The sequence below is a fragment of the Phyllobates terribilis genome, unplaced genomic scaffold (genome assembly GCF_046119375.1).
Source record: "Phyllobates terribilis strain yellow unplaced genomic scaffold, ASM4611937v1 Scaffold_1__5_contigs__length_1240528914, whole genome shotgun sequence".
NCBI classification, from domain to species: Eukaryota; Metazoa; Chordata; class Amphibia; order Anura; family Dendrobatidae; genus Phyllobates; species Phyllobates terribilis.
The window spans coordinates 618,624,639-618,643,912 of record NW_027362761.1 but is presented as its reverse complement, the minus strand read 5'-3'; the positions used below and the strand labels follow the sequence as shown (position 1 = coordinate 618,643,912).

General features: G+C 51.9%; 1 protein-coding gene across 1 annotated transcript in view; it reads right to left on the bottom strand.

Annotated features, from left to right (window-relative positions):
• Positions 1–4,586: 4,586 nt before the first annotated feature.
• Positions 4,587–19,274, bottom strand: part of LOC141272996 (receptor-type tyrosine-protein phosphatase T-like) — a 424,966-nt gene continuing 410,278 nt past the window's right edge. The window contains exons 28-34 of the mRNA XM_073684271.1: positions 13,896–13,995; positions 13,291–13,370; positions 11,814–11,948; positions 11,273–11,398; positions 11,046–11,203; positions 6,437–6,572; positions 4,587–5,955 (exon numbers count right to left, since the gene is read on the bottom strand). Of these exons, the coding sequence (XP_073540372.1) occupies positions 5,881–5,955; positions 6,437–6,572; positions 11,046–11,203; positions 11,273–11,398; positions 11,814–11,948; positions 13,291–13,370; positions 13,896–13,995 (810 nt within the window). The 3' untranslated portion in view covers positions 4,587–5,880. The remainder of the gene's footprint in view (positions 5,956–6,436; positions 6,573–11,045; positions 11,204–11,272; positions 11,399–11,813; positions 11,949–13,290; positions 13,371–13,895; positions 13,996–19,274) is intronic.

Genomic DNA, 19,274 nt, shown 5'->3' with positions numbered 1-19,274 from the left:
TGTTTCCGGGTAGTGTCAACGTCACTTTGCCTCCAATGCGTTGTCCTGTCGTGTTGCGGTCGGGTTAGCCGACTCTATGGTGCCTGCAGTTTAGGTGACTCCTATGTGGGCTGCGGGATCTGGCAATGAAGGCTGGTTCCATAGTGCCAATAGGACAAGCACCCCCTGTAGGACTCTGGGTTTTGGTAACTGCGGCCGGCTCACGGCCTTGAACTTTTTTTTACATGGGTACCTTCTGCTACCCATCCGGGTTCCAGTACCGTCAGCTGGTTCTCGGCAGTGCCTTTGGATTAGGTGCCTCCTTCTCGGTATCCAAGTTCCACCAACGTCTGCTGGTCCTTGGTAGTGCTTTCTGGCACAGGTACCTCCTGCTTAGTAACCGAGTTCCAGTACCGTCAGCTGGTCTTCGGCAGTTCCATTGGCTCTTGTACCTTCTGCTACCCATCCGGGTTCCAGTACCGTCAGCTGGTCCTCGGTAGTTCCATTTGCTCATGTACCTTCTACTACCCATCCGGGTTCCAGTACCGTCAGCTGGTTCTCGGCAGTGACTTTGGCATGGGTACTCCCTCCTGCCTAGCCTGGTTCCAGCACGCCAGCTGTTTCCGGGTAGTGTCAACGTCACTTTGCCTCCAATGCGTTGTCCTGTCGTGTTGCGGTCGGGTTAGCCGACTCTATGGTGCCTGCAGTTTAGGTGACTCCTATGTGGGCTGCGGGATCTGGCAATGAAGGCTGGTTCCATAGTGCCAATAGGACAAGCACCCCCTGTAGGACTGTGGGTTTTGGTAACTGCGGCCGGCTGGCGGCCTTGAACTTTTTTTTACATCGGTACCTTCTGCTACCCATCCGGGATCCAGTACCGTCAGCTGGTTCTCGGCAGTGCCTTTGGATTAGGTGCCTCCTTCTCGGTATCCAAGTTCCACCAACGTCTGCTCGTCCTTGGTAGTGCTTTCTGGCACAGGTACCTCCTGCTTAGTAACCGAGTTCCAGTACCGTCAGCTGGTCTTCGGCAGTTCCATTGGCTCTTGTACCTTCTGCTACCCATCCGGGTTCCAGTACCGTCAGCTGGTCCTCGGTAGTTCCTCAGCTTTCTTGTACCTTCTGCTACATTTCCAAGTTCAAGCTTTTTGAAATGGTTCTTGGTAATCACTCTAGATCTCCCTGACGAGCACCCTGAAGACGAGGACCCTGAAGACCAACCCTAAGAAGACGAGGACCCCGAAGACGAGGACCCTGAAGACGAGGACCCTGAAGACCACCCCGAAGAAGACGAGGACCCTGAAGACCACCCCGAAGAAGACGAGGACCCCGAAGACGAGGACCCAGAAGACCAACCCGAAGAAGTCGAGGACCCCGAAGACGAGGGCCCCCGAAGACGACGACCCTGAAGACCACCCCGAAGAAGACCAAGAAGATGACCCTGAAGAAGTTGACCAAGAGGACAAAGAAGAGAAGACAAGCACCAAGATACAGAAGAACAAGAGACAGAAAACCAAGAAGCAGAAGTACAAGAAGCTGCAGAACAAAAAGCGGAAGAACATTAAGCATAAGACTAAAAATCAGAGCAAAAGATAATATCTAAATTATAAGCAGAAGATGACTAAGCAGTGTATGGGGGTGAGTCCGTTCCTCCTCGTGGTGCCCCTGGAAAAGACCTGCTGCTGCAGGCCAAACTGAACGCGGACAAATCCTGTTGTAAATCTTTTGTGACAGGCAGAACGAAAGGTGTAATGTCCAACCTTTTATAGATAACAACTACAGGAATGCCTGCCACAAATAAGAATATGATGAAGAAGAAGAATATGAAGAAGATGAAGAAGTAGAATATGAAGAATGTAAAAAAAAAGAATAATACAAAGAAGATGAAGAAGAAGAAGATGAAGAAGGTGAAGAAGAAGTGGATGAAAAAGATGCTGAGGATGATGAAGGAGAAAGTGTGGGAGAAGTAAAAAAGAAGGTGAAGAGCATGGAAGTAGTGAAACATAAATATCTGACAAAATATAAAAATACTTAACATAGTCAATATTTCCGTAACTCAGAACGTCTTAAAAAAAAATATTAATTCCTGCTATTCCATTTGTTTGGGCTAAACCTCTATGCCTTTATTGTCTCCCCCACCTCCCCCAATACATTCTACATTATTCTTAGTTGTTTTCCTTCATGTAGAATTAACCTACAAGGAAAGAAAGGGTTTATTTTCATTCCGATATTTCTGTCCCATTGACTTGCATTGGTTTCCGGTATAGGAATCGGCGATATCCGATACTTTTTCGGTATCGGTCCGATCCAATCCGATCCGATATTTCCCAATATCGGAAGGTATCGCTCAACACTAATGAGGAGATGTGTGCGCCATCAGCAGGATCACGTCATCCGATACATGAGGAGATGTGTGCGCCATCAGAAGGACCACATCATCCGATACATGCGGGGATGTGTACTACATCAGCAGGATCACATCATCCGATACATGAGAGGATGTGTGCACCATCAGCAGGATCACATCATCCGATACAAGAGGGGATGTGTGCGCCATCAGCAGGATCACATCATCCGATACAAGAGGAGATGTGTGCGCCATCAGAAGGATCACATCATCCGATACATGCGGGGACGTGTACTACATCAGCAGGATCACATCATCTGTTACATGAGGAGATGTGTGCGCCATCAGCAGGATCACATCATCCGATACAAGAGGAGATGTGTGCGCCATCAGCAGGATCACATCATCCGATACAAGAGGAGATGTGTGCGCCATCAGAAGGATCACATCATCTGTTACATGAGGAGATGTGTGCGCCATCAGAAGGACCACATCATCCGATACATGCGGGGATGTGTACTACATCAGCAGGATCACATCATCCGATACATGAGAGGATGTGTGCACCATCAGCAGGATCACATCATCCGATACAAGAGGGGATGTGTGCGCCATCAGCAGGATCACATCATCCGATACAAGAGGAGATGTGTGCGCCATCAGAAGGATCACATCATCCGATACATGCGGGGATGTGTACTACATCAGCAGGATCACATCATCTGTTACATGAGGAGATGTGTGCGCCATCAGCAGGATCACATCATCCGATACATGAGGAGATGTGTGCGCCATCAGAAGAACCACATCATCCGATACATGCGGGGATGTGTACTACATCAGCAGGATCACATCATCCGATACATGAGGGGATGTGTGCGCCATCAGCAGGATCACATCATCCGATACAAGAGGAGATGTGTGCGCCATCAGAAGGATCACATCATCCGATACATGCGGGGATGTGTACTACATCAGCAGGATCACATCATCTGTTACATGAGATGTGTGCGCCATCAGCAGGATCACATCATCCGATACATGAGGAGATGTGTGCGCCATCAGAAGGACCACATCATCCGATACATGAGGAGATGTGTGCGCCATCAGAAGGACCACATCATCCGATACATGCGGGGATGTGTACTACATCAGCAGGACCACATCATCCGATACATGAGGAGATGTGTGCACCATCAGAAGGATCACATCATCCGATACATGCGGGGATGTGTACTACATCAGCAGGATCACATCATCTGTTACATGAGGAGATGTGTGCGCCATCAGCAGGATCACATCATCCGATACATGAGGAGATGTGTGCGCCATCAGAAGGACCACATCATCCGATACATGAGGAGATGTGTGCGCCATCAGAAGGACCACATCATCCGATACATGAGGAGATGTGTGCACCATCAGAAGGATCACATCATCCGATACATGCGGGGATGTGTACTACATCAGCAGGATCACATCATCCGATACATGAGGAGATGTGTGCGCCATCAGAAGGACCACATCATCCGATACATGAGGAGATGTGTGCGCCATCAGAAGGACCACATCATCCGATACATGAGGAGATGTGTGCACCATCAGAAGGATCACATCATCTGATACATGCGGGGATGTGTGCGCCATCAGCAGGATCACATCATCCGATACATGCGGGGATGAGCGCCATGGGAAGGAATCAGGCATCAGTCCTGGTGAACAGTAGAAGAGCATGATACCCGTCTGCCGCCACCATCCTGGCAGGTGTCCGCGGATGTGATGTCACCGACTACCGATGCCGAGCAAAGCGAGATTATTCCTTTATAGACCAGTCACAGATATATCGGTCGTGTCTCTGTGTGCAGGACAAGCAGAAGCCGCTCGCTCTCCATACACCGCCAGTGCTGGCGCCTGGACCAGACATAATCCCAGCAGCTTAACCCTAAAGATGCTGCAGTCATTAGCGATTGTGGCTTCTGAAGGATTAATCAGCCCCGACCTCCTCATTCAGTTGTTTCCTGCTTCTATTGGTTACAGAACTTCTACAATTTCTTTGCAAAGAATGTGGATCTCAAGGCAAGAAAGGTTGGGGGCCACTGGCAAAGACGGGCACCTAGTGAGACAACGCCCTGCTAGAGCACCCCAATGATGGCCACCTCCATACACTCACAATAATAATCAGTCGCAGTGCATTGTGGGACGACGATGGATCCAAAAATGTGTAATAATGAATATTCTTTAATAGGACGGAAACTTCTGTGACTTTACATAATGATATTTACAGGACTGATTCAAAGTAACAAACTATGCAGCCCCCCCGCCCCCGATCGTAGTCGCACCAGTACATATCTATATGGCAGTGTGTATACCGTACACAGCGGGGTGGTGCCGCCATACAGGAGCTTCTTCCTCCGCTGCCACCATGGAGCCACAAGCTTACACTGAGGTTTTCTCTGTTAGATTCTGGTCGTTTGCGCGGCCATCGCTACGTGTGACCGGATCTGCGCAGTCGACCTCCATTCTGCCATCTGGCAATAGACTGAAAACACTGTCCAGCACTAATATAATATCATACCCAGCCTGCATGGCTCCTCACCCCGGAGCTCACACTCTAATCTCCCCTCAGAGAACACAGATGAAAACCCTGAGTGCTTGGTACACAGCTCCTCACCCCGGGGGGTCCCAGTGTATGGTAAATAGCTCCTCACCCCGGGGGGTCCCAGTGTATGGTACATGGCTCCTCACCCCAGGAGGTCCCAGTGTGTGGTACATGGCTCCTCACTCCGGGGGGCCCAGTGTATGGTACATGGCTCCTCACCCCGGAGCTCACACTCTAATCTCCCCTCAGAGAACACAGATGAAAACCCTGAGCGCTTGGTACACAGCTCCTCACCCCGGGGGGTCCCAGTGTATGGTAAATAGCTCCTCACCCCGGGGGGTCCCAGTGTATGGTACATGGCTCCTCACCCCAGGGGGTCTCAGTGTATGGTGCATGGCTCCTCATCCCGGGGTCCTAGTGTATGGTACATAACTCCTCATCCCAGGGTCCCAGTGTATGGTGCATGGCTCCTCATCCCGGGGTCCCAATGTATGGTTCATGGCTCCTCATCCCGGGGTCCCAGTGTATGTTGCATGGCTCCTCATCCCAGGGGTTCCAATGTGTGACGCATTGCTCCCCATCCCGAGGGTCCCAGTATATGATGCATGGTTCCTCATCCTGTGGGTCCCAGTGTATGGTGCATGGCCCCTACTACCAGGGTCCCCAGTGAATGGCAAATGGCTCCTCATCCCAGGGGTCCCAGTAAATTCTGGTGGCCCCAGTACATGGTGCAGGGCTCATCATTCCACGGCGCCCTGTGTATGGCACATGGCTCCTCATTGCAGGGGGCAGCACCGATCATTGGATGAGCGATCACAGGCATCAGAGTCTCCAGTGATGAGAACAGTCTCTTCTGAGGTGTCAGGTCCGGCCATGTTACCAGGCAGTGAATAGAACTCCTCCTCCTCTTCCTCCTCCTCTTCCTCGTCCTCCTCCTCATTATTCAGAGACGAAGCTGCTACTTGAAGTTTCCATAAGTCTCAAATGAATCCAGATAAGTGCGAGCAAGCGAGTAACAGAAGGAGAACTGCGCCTGCAACGACAGGGCACTGGATGAGATCCGTAAACAGCAGGTGACGTATCCGCCCCCGCGGACACTAAACCCCGCCCACACAGACACTAAACCCCGCCCACACAGAGACTAAACCCTGCCCCGCAGACACTAAACCCCGCCCCGCAGACACTAAACTCCACCCCCGCAGACACTAAACTCCACCCCCGCAGACACTAAACTCCGTCCCCACATACACTAAAATCCACCCCCACAGACACTAAACTCCGCGCCCCCGCAGACACTAAACCCCGCCCCCCGCAGACACTAAACTCAGCGCCCCAGCAGACACTAAACTCAGCGCCCCCGCGGACACTAAACTCAGCGGCCCCGCTGACACTAAACTCCGCCTCCACGGACACTAAACTCCGCCCCCACGGATACTAAACTCAGGCCCCCGTGGACACTAAACCCCGCCCACTCTGCGTAACCTCTCGGTCAGCCCCTTGTACACAACTCTCACCTTACTAGGGATGAACTGGCCTCGTCTCTTCCTGAGCGAGCGGACGGCCTGCGACACGTCCAGCATTCCATCGCTGCGGATCTGATCACACAGCACCAGACCGGCACAGAATAGCCCGGAGCGGCTCGCCCCGTCCCTGCGGAGACAGAGGGTCACAACGATCTGCGGACCACCCTACAGAGCAGAGACTGGGACCAGCAGCTGACAAGTGCGGATCCTCCACCTATCATCACTATTCTGCTGCTACACCGTGTCTTATCCTCCAGTCACCTGCAGAGCTGTAGTCACTATTCTGCTGCTACATCATGTTTTAATCTCCAGTTACCTCCAGAGCTGCACTCACTATTCTGCTGCTCCACATGTCTTATCCTCCAGTCACCTCCAGAGCAGCAGTCACTATTCTGCTGTTACATCATGTCTTATCCTCCAGTCACCTCCAGAGCTGTAGTCACTATTCTGCTGCTACATCATGTTTTATCCTCCAGTAACCTCCAAAGCTGCACACACTATTCTGCTGCTACACCGTGTCTTATCCTCCAGTCACCTCCAGAGCTGCACTCACTATTCTGCTGTTATTATTATTATTTATTTATTTATATAGCACTATATAGAACTCTAGCGCCACCTATTGGAAGTAGCAATGCTTAAAGTCAATACTGACCCGTTAACGAGCCTTATCACATGACTTAGGATAAAAGCCAGAACCAGAAACTCAATTTGCAGACTCTGAACTGACGAGGGGCAGTACCCCGAAACACAAAAATGTGAGTTCTGGTTTGGTTGGGTGAGGGGCGTCAGACCGGTGTCTAAGAAGTAATCCTAAAAGTACCCAGAAACACCCTGTCTGCAAATGGAGTTTCTGGTTCTGGCTTTTATCCTAAGTCATGTGATATGGCTTGTTAAAGGGTTAATATTGACTTTTAGGGTATGTGCCCACGTAGCGTTCTACAAGCGTTTATGCTGCGGAATTTCCGCAGCATAAACGCTTGGGAAACGCTTGGTAATCCGCCCTCCATGGTCCCCAATGACAAGCCGCAATGTCAATGCACATGCTGCGGATTTTTCCTCAGCATTTATGCTGCGCTCAAAAATCCGCAGCATGTCCATTAATTTTGCGGACACGCAGCGTAATCGCCGCCATTGACTTGCACTGAGATGCATAATATCCGTGTCAGTACATTTGTACACACGGATATTATGCGTTTCTATGTGTGGATGGTACCCGGGTCTGGAGGAGAGAAGACTCTCATCCAGACCCGGTACAATAGAAACTGTAAAAAAAAGAATTTAAAATAAAAAATAAAGATTATACTCACCTTCTGATGTCCTCCCAGTGTTCTCTCGGCTCCGTCTGGTCTCTTGCAAAGCTCGCGCAGTTGTGAAGGACCTGCCATGATGTCACTGAGTCATGTGACCCATCACATGACTCAATGACGTCACTGCAGGTCCTTCACAACAGCGCAAGCCACCCAACACACCAGACGTAGCAGAGAGAACACTGGGAGGACATCAGAAGGTGAGTATAATCTTTATTTTTTACCATTTTTTTTTTTTTTTTTAACTAACTTGGTCACACTATATATGCCGGTTGCCGGTTGCATGGATTTATATAATGTGACCAAGTTGTCAAGCACTTTCCAAGTGATGCTAAAATCGCTTGTCAACCCACATGCGGAAATGCATGCAAAGACGCTTGACAAACGCTTCTACCTGGCGGGAAAAACACATGTAAAAACGCATGCGTTTTTCCTGCCAGGGAGAAGTGTAAAAAATATGCAGCATTTCTGCACCGTGGACACATAGCCTTAGGATTGCTATTTCCAATAGGTGGCACTAGAGTTCTAGTTCTCTTCCTCTTTGAAGGGACAATTTGATTGACAAGTGACAGAGAGACCACCGCGCTGAGGGCACACCGCGCCGAGGGCACACCGCGCCGAAAGCCCTCCACGCCGAGAGCCCTCCACGCCGAGAGCCCTCCACGCCGAGGACAATCCACGCCGAGGACAATCCACGCCGAGGACAATCCACGCCGAGAACAAACCGCCCTCTGAACAAACCGCCCTCTGAACAAACCGCCCTCTGAACAAACCGCCCTCTGAACAAACCGCCCTCTGAACAAACCGCCCTCTGAACAAACCGCCCTCTGAACAAACCGCCCTCTGAACAAACCGCCCTCTGAACAAACCGCCCTCTGAACAAACCGCCCTCTGAACAAACCGCCCTCTGAACAAACCGCCCTCTGAACAAACCGCCCTCTGAACAAACCGCCCTCTGAACAAACCGCCCTCTGAACAAACCGCCCTCTGAACAAACCGCCCTCTGAACAAACCGCCCTCTGAACAAACCGCCCTCCGAACAAACCGCCCTCCGAACAAACCGCCCTCCGAACAAACCGCCCTCCGAACAAACCGCCCTCCGAACAAACCGCCCTCCGAACAAACCGCCCTCCGAACAAACCGCCCTCCGAACAAACCGCCCTCCGAACAAACCGCCCTCCGAACAAACCGCGCTCCGAACAAACCGCGCTCCGAACAAACCACACTCCTCCGAACAAACCACACTCCTCCGAACAAACCACACTCCTCCGAACAAACCACACTCCTCCGAACAAACCACACTCCTCCGAACAAACCACACTCCTCCGAACAAACCACACTCCTCTGAACAAACCACACTCCTCTGAACAAACCGCCCTCTGAACAAACCACACTCCTCCGAACAAACCACACTCCTCCAAACAAACCACACTCCTCCGAACAAACCACACTCCTCCGAACAAACCACACTTCTCCGAACAAACCACACTCCTCCGAACAAACCACACTCCTCCGAACAAACCACACTCCTCTGAACAAACCACACTCCTCTGAACAAACCGCCCTCTGAACAAACCACACTCCTCCGAACAAACCACACTCCTCCGAACAAACCACACTCCTCCGAACAAACCACACTCCTCCGAACAAACCACACTCCTCCGAACAAACCACACTCCTCCGAACAAACCACACTCCTCCGAACAAACCGCGCTCCGAACAAACCGCGCTCCGAACAAACCACACTCCTCCGAACAAACCACACTCCTCCGAACAAACCACACTCCTCTGAACAAACCGCGCTCCGAACAAACCGCGCTCCGAACAAACCGCGCTCTGAACAAACCGCGCTCTGAACAAACCGCGCTCTGAACAAACCGCGCTCTGAACAAACCGCGCTCCGAACAAACCGCGCTCCGAACAAACCGCGCTCCGAACAAACCGCGCTCCGAACAAACCACACTCCTCCGAACAAACCACACTCCTCCGAACAAACCACACTCCTCCGAACAAACCACACTCCTCCGAACAAACCACACTCCTCTGAACAAACCGCGCTCCGAACAAACCGCGCTCCGAACAAACCGCGCTCCGAACAAACCGCGCTCCGAGCAAACCGCGCTCCGAACAAACCGCGCTCCGAACAAACCACACTCCTCCGAACAAACCACACTCCTCCGAACAAACCACACTCCTCCGAACAAACCACACTCCTCCGAACAAACCACACTCCTCTGAACAAACCGCCCTCTGAACAAACCGCCCTCTGAACAAACCACGCTCCGAACAAACCGCGCTCCGAACAAACCGCGCTCCGAACAAACCGCGCTCCGAACAAACCGCGCTCCGAACAAACCGCGCTCCGAGCAAACCGCGCTCCGAACAAACCGCGCTCCGAACAAACCACGCTCCGAACAAACCACACTCCTCCGAACAAACCACACTCCTCTGAACAAACCTCACTCTGAACAAACCTCACGGAACGCTCGCTCACTCGCTATATCAGATGTGTTTTCCTTAGCTGCAATACAACCTACAAATCACTGCAATGTCTGCAAGCTTCAAGCAGCTGCTAATTATAGTTTATTAATTTGTTAGTCCCACATGTAATTATTTATCTATTCAACAGACCTGATCCTTTTAGTAACCCTCTTACTTCATGTTTTACACTCCATTCACCACCAGAGCGGCAGTCACTATTCTGCTATTACATTGTCTTTTACACTCCATTCACCTCCAGAGCGGCAGTCACTATTCTGCTATTACATTGTGTTTTACACTCCATTCACCTCCAGAGGGGCAGTCACTATTCTGCTATTACATTGTGTATTACACTCCATTCACCTCCAGAGCGGCAGTCACTATTCTGCTATTACATTGTGTCTTATCCTCCATTCACCTCCAGAGGGGCAGTCACTATTCTGCTCTTACATTGTGTTTTACACTCCATTCACCTCCAGAGCGGCAGTCAATATTCTGCTATTACATTGTATTTTACACTCCATTCACCTCCAGAGCGGCAGTCAATATTCTGCTATTAGATTGTGTTTTACACTCCATTCACCTCCAGAGGGGCAGTCACTATTCTGCTATTACATTGTATTTTACACTCCATTCACCTCCAGAGCGGCAGTCACTATTCTGCTATTACATTGTGTTTTACACTCCATTCACCTCCAGAGGGGCAGTCAATATTCTGCTGGTTTCTGCGATATCTGTTGGGGGCAGTCATCACACTGACTGCTGCCACTTGTGGTTCCTCTATATATACGGCCCCAGGGATGGGCACTTACCCACAGGTGACCAGGATGTGGCTGCCCTCAATCTGTTGCTGGCATTTTTCTACTTCCCCGATCATGGTAATGATGGCGGCCGGATTCTGAGGGAGGTCCTGGTTCAGGGGCCATGAGTCCAGCTGCCACAGTGTCACGTCCAGTCTGGAGTCTGACAACTGGAAGGTAAGGACCCCCATCATTAGTCACATGACCCTCTCACCACGCTGCCCCCCGTCTACACTCACCTCGCTCTCCCGCCTCACACTCAGTGACCTCCGCCTGTAGCCATCTCCTGACCTCCTTACAGACGCTGTGACGGTAAAGTCTCCAAAACGGCAAAAACCTTCATCCGGCCAAAAGCGCAAACCGATCTGGAAATGAAATGTCGTTACAGTGTGTCGGTGGAGACAATGCTCCGCGGGCTAAACACAGCAGCAAACAGCTCTGTCTGTTACAATGTATCGGTGTAAATCAAATTTATCAGCCTGGACTCCACAGAGGGCTATCCAAACACAATACAACTGTACAAAACCTTCAGCTGTGAGAAATACTGTATTTTGTTCTCAGGTTTTAGTGTCCTATTCACTGACAGTAAGCAGAGATCACAACAGTTTTGCGGTGGAAATTTTTTTTGCGACCTTCCAAAGCTTTAACGCCACTTTTGCGGCTCTTGATGAATGTAATGAAATGTAAGAAAGTTGTAGAATTATTCTAAGGCCATGATGCATGATTTCAGTAGTAATGTACCGGGGTAGGGCTAATCGGGCGCGGTGAGGTGGTACCAACCTGCTGCAGGTCCAGCGCTCGGTGCATCATCACCACTGACGTACACTTGTAGTCCCAGATCAGGGACCAGAAATCCACCAGAGTCTCCTTCATGGGAAGCTGCGTGACGATCATCACATCGTCCAGAGAGTTTGACTGAAAGAGAGGAGAGGCTGAGTGAGCCAACATGGTGGAGGATCGGGAGCCCAAATGCTGAGATTGCTGACATGGAAGAGGATCTGGAGCTGAAGCCCTAAATTCTGGGAGAGCTGATATGGAGGAGGACCTGGAGCTGGGACTCCAAATGATGGGAGAGCTGATATGGAGGAGGATCTGGAGCTGGGACCCCAAATGCTGAGATAGCTGATATGGAGGAGGACCTGGAGCCAGGACCCCAAATGCTGGGAGAGCTGATATGAAGGAGGGACCTGGAGCCGGGACCGCAAATGCTGGGAGAGCTGATATGGAAGAGGACCAGGAGCTGGGACCCAAAATGCTGGGAGAGCTGATATGGAGGGGGACCTGGAGCCGGGACCCCAAATGCTGGGAGAGCTGATATGGAGGAGGACTAGGAGCTGGGACCCCAAATGCTGGAAGAGCTGATTTGGAGGAGGACCAGGAGCCGGGACCCCAAATGCTGGGAGAGCTGATATGGAAGAGGACCAGGAGCTAGGGCCCTAAATGCTGGGAGAGCTGACATGATGGAGGACCAGGAGTCAGGACCCCAAATGTTGAGAGAGCTGACATGGAGAAGGATCTGGAGCTGAGGCCCTAAATGCTGAGAGAGCTGGAGAGCTGCTATGGTGGAGAACCAGGAGCCGGGATCCCAAATGCTGAGAGAGCTGATATGGAGGAGGACCTGGAGCTTGGGCCCTAAATGCTGGGAGAGCTGCCATTGTGGAGGACCAGGAGTCGGGGCACCAAATGCTGAGAGAGCTGAATGGTGGAGGACCAGGAGCCGGGACCCCAAATGCTGAGAGAGCTGATATGGAGGACCAGGAGCCAGGACACCAAATGCTGAGCGTCTGGTCATGGAGAAAGATCGGAAGTTGGGACACACTGGCCCCGATTCATCATTGTTTTGGGCCTCTCTTTTGTAGTTTTTTGTGCCTTTTTTGAAGTCTATTTTACATGCGCCCGTCGGAAAAAGAACATGTTTTACTTTGCGCCACATTCATGATTCCTGTTCGCCATTTAGATGAATTTGGCGGCAAAATCGAAAACTAATATGACAATGATAAAATGAGGGAAAGTGACCAAAAATGCAATGATGAATCGAGGCCGCTGAGTTTTGGAGGAGCTCAGTGCTTCCTGGAGGACCCGACCATAACTCGGGGTGTCTGGCCCCCCACTCACTGCTCCGGCTGGAGGGACCGGGCTCCAGACATCCTGAAGTTCCAGGGATACAGAAGCTTTGGATATCATAGCCTGGGGGGCCCTATACATTAGAACTGACGAGTCCCTACAGGGGCCCGTATTGTAGAAGTATTCTCCTTACATTCACAAACACAGCATTGATGTACCCGGGGGCGCCATGCTGCGCCAGTGCCGAAAACAGGATGGGTCGAAAGTGATCCCCTGAGGAGAGAAGAGGCGAAACATCAGTGACCGAGTCCATTACACTCCCCTCACGCCCACTACTCACACAGGATGTCATAAAACCGGAAAGAACGCCACAAAAAGAACAAAAAGACCACCAAAAAGAAGATCCCCGTACCAATGTGTGGTGGTGAACACTAGATCCAAGTGGATCTGCCCCAAATAAATGCATATATATAACAGGGCGATACAGAAAGCACTTCATGTATTTATACCCCACACTGCAGCTATTACAGGGTGTTCTGTACCAAAACAGAAGGGGATTCTTTACTGTAAGAGCAGTGATTGTGTGCAGCTCTCTGCCAGGAGGAGTTGTCATGGGGATTCCCTATAAGAGCTGTAGAGGGGCCTGGATGTCTGTCCTGAGTGTAATAATATTCCAGGTTATGGCCCCAGATTACTGGAGACGGTTATTGATCCCGGGATTTCACCTTTCTCAGCTCCGGACTCCGCTGGCGCACACGGTGTGCAGACATGACGGTGTGTACCGGGCACCGCTCTTACCCGGCAGGATCCTGGGGTTCCGGTTCTTCCTCTGGTTTTCTGTTTTTTTCGCCTCTTTACATTGATAGATCTGATATACTTGTGTGATCTCCTCCAGAGCCTGAAACACAGAGCAGGTCATCAGCGGGGCCACGTCCGGTGCCCGGTCTCATCACGTCTAGGACCGGGTGTTACTGGGGTGAGCACTACAGCAGCAATCAGTAATCTCCCCGGACAGACCCCCCCAATCCTGAGACAATATATTCATGAGGAGCCATGTTACATAGAGCGTCCTCCAATGACAGCCCCAGAGGGGATAAAACGCCCGGTGCCCGGTCTCATCACTACTAGGACCGGGCGTTACCGGGGTAAGCACTACAGCAGCAATCAGTAATCTCCCCGGACAGACCCCCCCAATCCTGAGACAATATATTCATGAGAAGCCATGTTACATAGAGCGTCCTCCAATGACGGCCCCGGAGGGGATATAACACCGGGTCTCATCACTACTAGGACCGGGCGTTACCGGGGCGAGCACTACATCAGCAATAATCAGTAATCACCCTGGACAGACCCCCCCCCCCCAATCCTGAGACAATATATTCATGAGGAGCCATGTTACACAGAGCGTCCTCCAATGACGGCCCCGGAAGAGATATAACTAGTGATGAGAGAGCATGCTCGCTACTGCTCGGTGCTCGCCCATCTCACTGCTCGACATGCTCGGCGGGAGCTCGGGTCCCCTCCCTACATGTTTGCCGCTCTTTACAGAGCCAATCAACATGCAGGGATTGCCTGCCACTCACTGTAATGCCGTAGCCATGGTTGGTTGTGGCATTACAGTGATTGGCTGGCCGCACAGCGTCATCAGGTGTATATCAGACCTGGCGCTGCCATGCTCGTCACAGTCACTCCGGATCAGACAGTGTAGGGAGAGGTGCTGCTGTGTCAGGGAGAAATTTGATCGTGTATTAGGTAGTGTAGGGTGAAAAAAACGTAGATTACACCTATCCATCTTAACAAACAGTCCTTCTGAGGACTAATCCATCTGCAGAGATATCAGGCAGGCAGTGTATATAGGCAGGCAGTGTATATAGGCAGGCAGGCAGGGTGTATAGCACAAGAGGCTCCATTCCAGTTTTGTCTGCAGCTGCTGCTGCTGTTAGATATTTCTATACAAAGGCCCAGGTCTCAGGGGCCAGGAATACTTTTTTTTGGATTTTAATCCTCATAATTTGCTTAAAAAGTAATCCAGAGAACACAGTTTTTCTGCGCCATTTGCTTGTTGGCACTGCAGAATACAGCCAGGTCCTTTCCATATTACAGCGCTAAAAATCCAGCTATTTAAAACAGTGTTTTCTCCGTCACACGGATCACATATACGTTGTCAGAAAATACTGCCATTTCTGGCCTCCATTAAAAATTTCCTTTAGTGTGTCAGTGAAGCAATTCACACCAGTTTGCTCGTCAAACTACTTACCTACAGGCCAGGTATTTAAAACTGTGTTTTCTCCATCACACGGATCACATATAAGTTTGCTCCAAACTCAGTCATTTGTAGTGAGCGTGGAAGATACTGTCCTCCATTTAAAATGAGCAAGGGACGGGGAACTGGACGTGATGGTAATGGTGCATGCAGAGGCCGAGGACAAGGCCGTGGGCAACCTGAAATTGTGCCACAACAAACACCCACATCTTCTCGCCTGACCTTCTTGTCCCAATTTCTAGGGGACCGCAGCACACCACTATTGAACCCAGAGCAGTGTCAAAAGGTTATTGGTTGGATAGCAGATAATGCTTCCAGTCACTTAGTCACCACCACCACCACCCTGTCTTCCACACTGTCAAGTCTCAGTAGCCGTTAGTCTGGACTGCATATTCCTCACCCTGATCCTCCTTCCTCCCACCATGCCGAGTGCCCGGAGACAACTGATCCCACACTTGGACACTCTGAAGAGCTGTTCACTTTTCCATTTATAGATTCGGGCCTCTCGTCCGGTCCACTTGAAGTGGGGCAAGAGGAGATCGCGTGTAGCGTTGCCCAAATATTTGAGCAGCCACGTTCACATGAAGGCGATGGTGGGAAAGTGTCACAAGAGGTGGACGATGATGAGACACAATTGCCAGAAAGTCAGGAGGAGGACCAGGGTGCGGAAGTGGAAGACGAGGTGGTGGATGATATAGTAACTGACCCAACCTGGCAGGAGGACATGCAGAGCGAGGACAGCAGCACACAGGGGGAGGGAGGCAGAGTACCCCAACAGGCAGGAAGAAGCAGTGTGGTGACCGCAGACAGAAGGCAGGCAACCGTTCCCCGTAACACCAACACGAAGGAAGTTGCCAGTACAACTGTTAGGTCTTCCCGAGTCTGGTTGTTTTTTAAAAACTCTGCCGTTAACCCCAAAAAGGCCATTTGCACCACCTGCCAGGCCAGCATCAGCAGGGTTGGCAAAACGACCAGCCTGACCACCACCAGCATGATCAGGCACATGGCAGCAAAGCACCTGACTTTGTGGGCCGAACCCCAGGGTCCAGGAACAGTGTCTGCAGCTGGCACCATTGCTTCTTCCGCTGTTGTGTGTAACATACCTGGCGGCGTCCTTGCATGGTGGTCCATCTCCCACTGTGCAAGAGCGCGCACTTGATCTCCAGTCCAGAATGTCTCTCTGGCTTCCCTCCATGCTGTCTGTTTGTGTCTGCTTCTGCTGCTTAAGGGCGGCGCCCGATCACTTCCTGCTTTTTGTACCTGCTGTGGGTCACACCCCTTGTGCGTCCTCAGCCTATTGCTGTCTGTCACCTGGTATATAGCTCAGCTGCTCCCATCTATCCCTGCCTGAGCATAGTGTTTCTTTCAGTGTGTGCTTGCACTCTGAAGGTGCCAGGTCCCGTTCTTTGTCTCCTGCTTTGCGGTATCTGTTCCCGTGTCTGAACTGAGTCCTGTCTGTCTCCTGCCTTGCGGTTTCTGTTCCCGTGTCTGAACTGAGTCCTGTCTGTCTCCTGCCTTGCGGTTTCAGTTCCCGTGTCTGAACTGAGTCCTGTCTATGTCTCCTGCCTTGCGGTATCAGTTCCCGTGTCTGAACTGAGTCCTGTCTGTGTTCTCTTGTCTGCCTATCCTGGAGGCTGTATTTCCAGGCCTGTCTGAACACGCTCCTAGCCTGTTCCTCCCGCCTTCTAGGGGCCGATTATCTAGACCCGCTCCGGTATCTTGTCTGTCCTGTCTGAACACGCTCCTAGCCTGTTCCTCCCGCCTTCTAGGGGCCGATTACCTAGACCCGCTCCGGTATCTTGTCTGTCCTGTCTGAACACGCTCCTAGCCTGTTCCTCCTGCCTTCTAGGGGCCGATTACCTAGACCCGCTCCTGTATCTTGTCTGTCCTGTCTGAACACGCTCCTTGCCTGTTCATCCTGCCTCTCTGGGGGCCGTATTCCCAGACCCGCTCCTGTATTCCGCTGCAGTGTCGGTCTCCTCCATACACTCAGTTCCAGTCTGAACTCTCTCCTATCCTTTACCTGTTTTGCCTCTATGTCCGTTCCCTTCCTTTTTCTGCAGAGTCTGAACTCGTACCTAACTCCTGCTTGTTGTCTCTGTACTCCCGTTTGTGAGTTTGTGGTCCACTCGCTACTTCACTGCAAGTACCCTGTGGGTATCTGGCTCTGCCTTTCCCTTCCTGTCTGTTCCGTGTGAACAGAGCCCTGTCCCCCCTGCTCAGCCTTGCCTGCTCTGACTCCTTTGCTCACCGCTCCGGTGGTTCTAGCCTGCTCTGACTCCTTTGCTCACCGCTCCGGCGGTTCTAGCCTGCTCTGACTCCTTTGCTCACCGCTCCGGCGGTTCTAGCCTGCTCTGACTCCTTTGCTTACCGCTCCGGCGGTTCTAGCCTGCTCTGACTCCTTTGCTCGCTGCTCCGGCAGCCTTGCTCCGCTCTGACCCTTTTGCTCACTGCTCCAGCAGTCTCGCTCCGCTCTTATCCTTTTGCTCACTGCTCCGGCAGTCTTGCTCCACTCTTGCTCACCGCTCCAGGCGGTCTCGTCTTGCTCCACTCTTGCTCACTGCTCCGGCAGTCTCGCTCAGCTCTGACCCTTTGCTCACCGCTCCTGGCGGCCTTGTCCTGCTCTACTCTTGCTCACCGCTCCAGGCGGCTTTGTCCTGCCCTGTTCTCGCTCACCTCTCTGGGCGGCCTCACTCTGCTGTGTTTGTCCGCCACATCTGTGGTTCTGTTCCTGAGTCCCAGTGTGTACTGGGTCCTATCCCGCCAGTGTCCCTACCTGCTAGTGCCTCCCTGTCTGCACTCTAGCTGTGCTTGCCTGTACCCCTCTGCCTGTATTGTTCCTGAGTCCCAGTGTGTACTGGGTCCTATCCCGCCTGTGTTCCTACCTGCTAGTGCCTCCCTGTCTGCACTCTAGCTGTGCTTGCCTGTACCCCCCTGCCTGCATACCCGCCTGCCTGCATACCAGTTGTGCCTGCCTATACTCACCAGTCTGTGTGCCAGCCTACCAGTCTGTTCCTGTATTCCCCTGTGTGGGTCAACAGCCGTGTCCGGGGTCTGTCCTGGAGTAGCACCTGGTCTCTCTGCTCGGTTCCTCCTTGGTGCACTGGCGTCGTATGCCGTCGTGCCACCTTGGTCGGATCGGGCAGATACTTAGTTACGCCCCTCCAGGCACTCTCCGGTTCATGGCACAGTGGAATCACTACATAAACACGCACACGCCAGTCAGTCCGGGCGTGTGCATAACATTGTGCATGCAAGCCAATCCCCTGTCCATGGTGCATGTGAAGATGCCTCCTGCCCTGTACCTGTCATTGCGCACTCTCAAGTAGCAGCATCAGGAAGCACATGCATGTCCTTGTCCCAGCGCAGCGTTCAGTCATCCATACCCCAGTCCTTGAAAAACAAGCGCAAATATGCAGCCAAAGCCCCACAGGCCACACTACTAAATTCTCACATTTCACGACTGCTTACGCTCGAAATGTTGCCTCTTAGGCTTGTGGAGACGGAAGCATTCCGCAACCTGATGGCGGCGGCCGTCCTTTGGTACTCGGTCCCCAGCCGCCACTATTTCTCCCGGTGTGCCGTCCCTGCATTACACAAGCACGTGTCCCAAAACATTAGCCGTGCCCTCAACAATGCAGTTACAGGGAAAGTCCACCTAACCACGGACACGTGGACAAGTGCTTGTGGGCAGAGATGGTACATCTCGCTGACGGCACACTGGGTTAACATAGTGGAAGCCGGGACCCAGTCGGACCTTGGGACGGAACACGTCCTCCCGACGCCAAGGATTGCGGGCCCTAGGTCAATCGGGGTTGCCCCCCGCGGTCTACAGCTCCTGCACCTCATCCTCCTCAGCCTCCATCTCCGAAATGACCACATCAGTCACAAGCTGGAAGCACTGCAGCACTGCC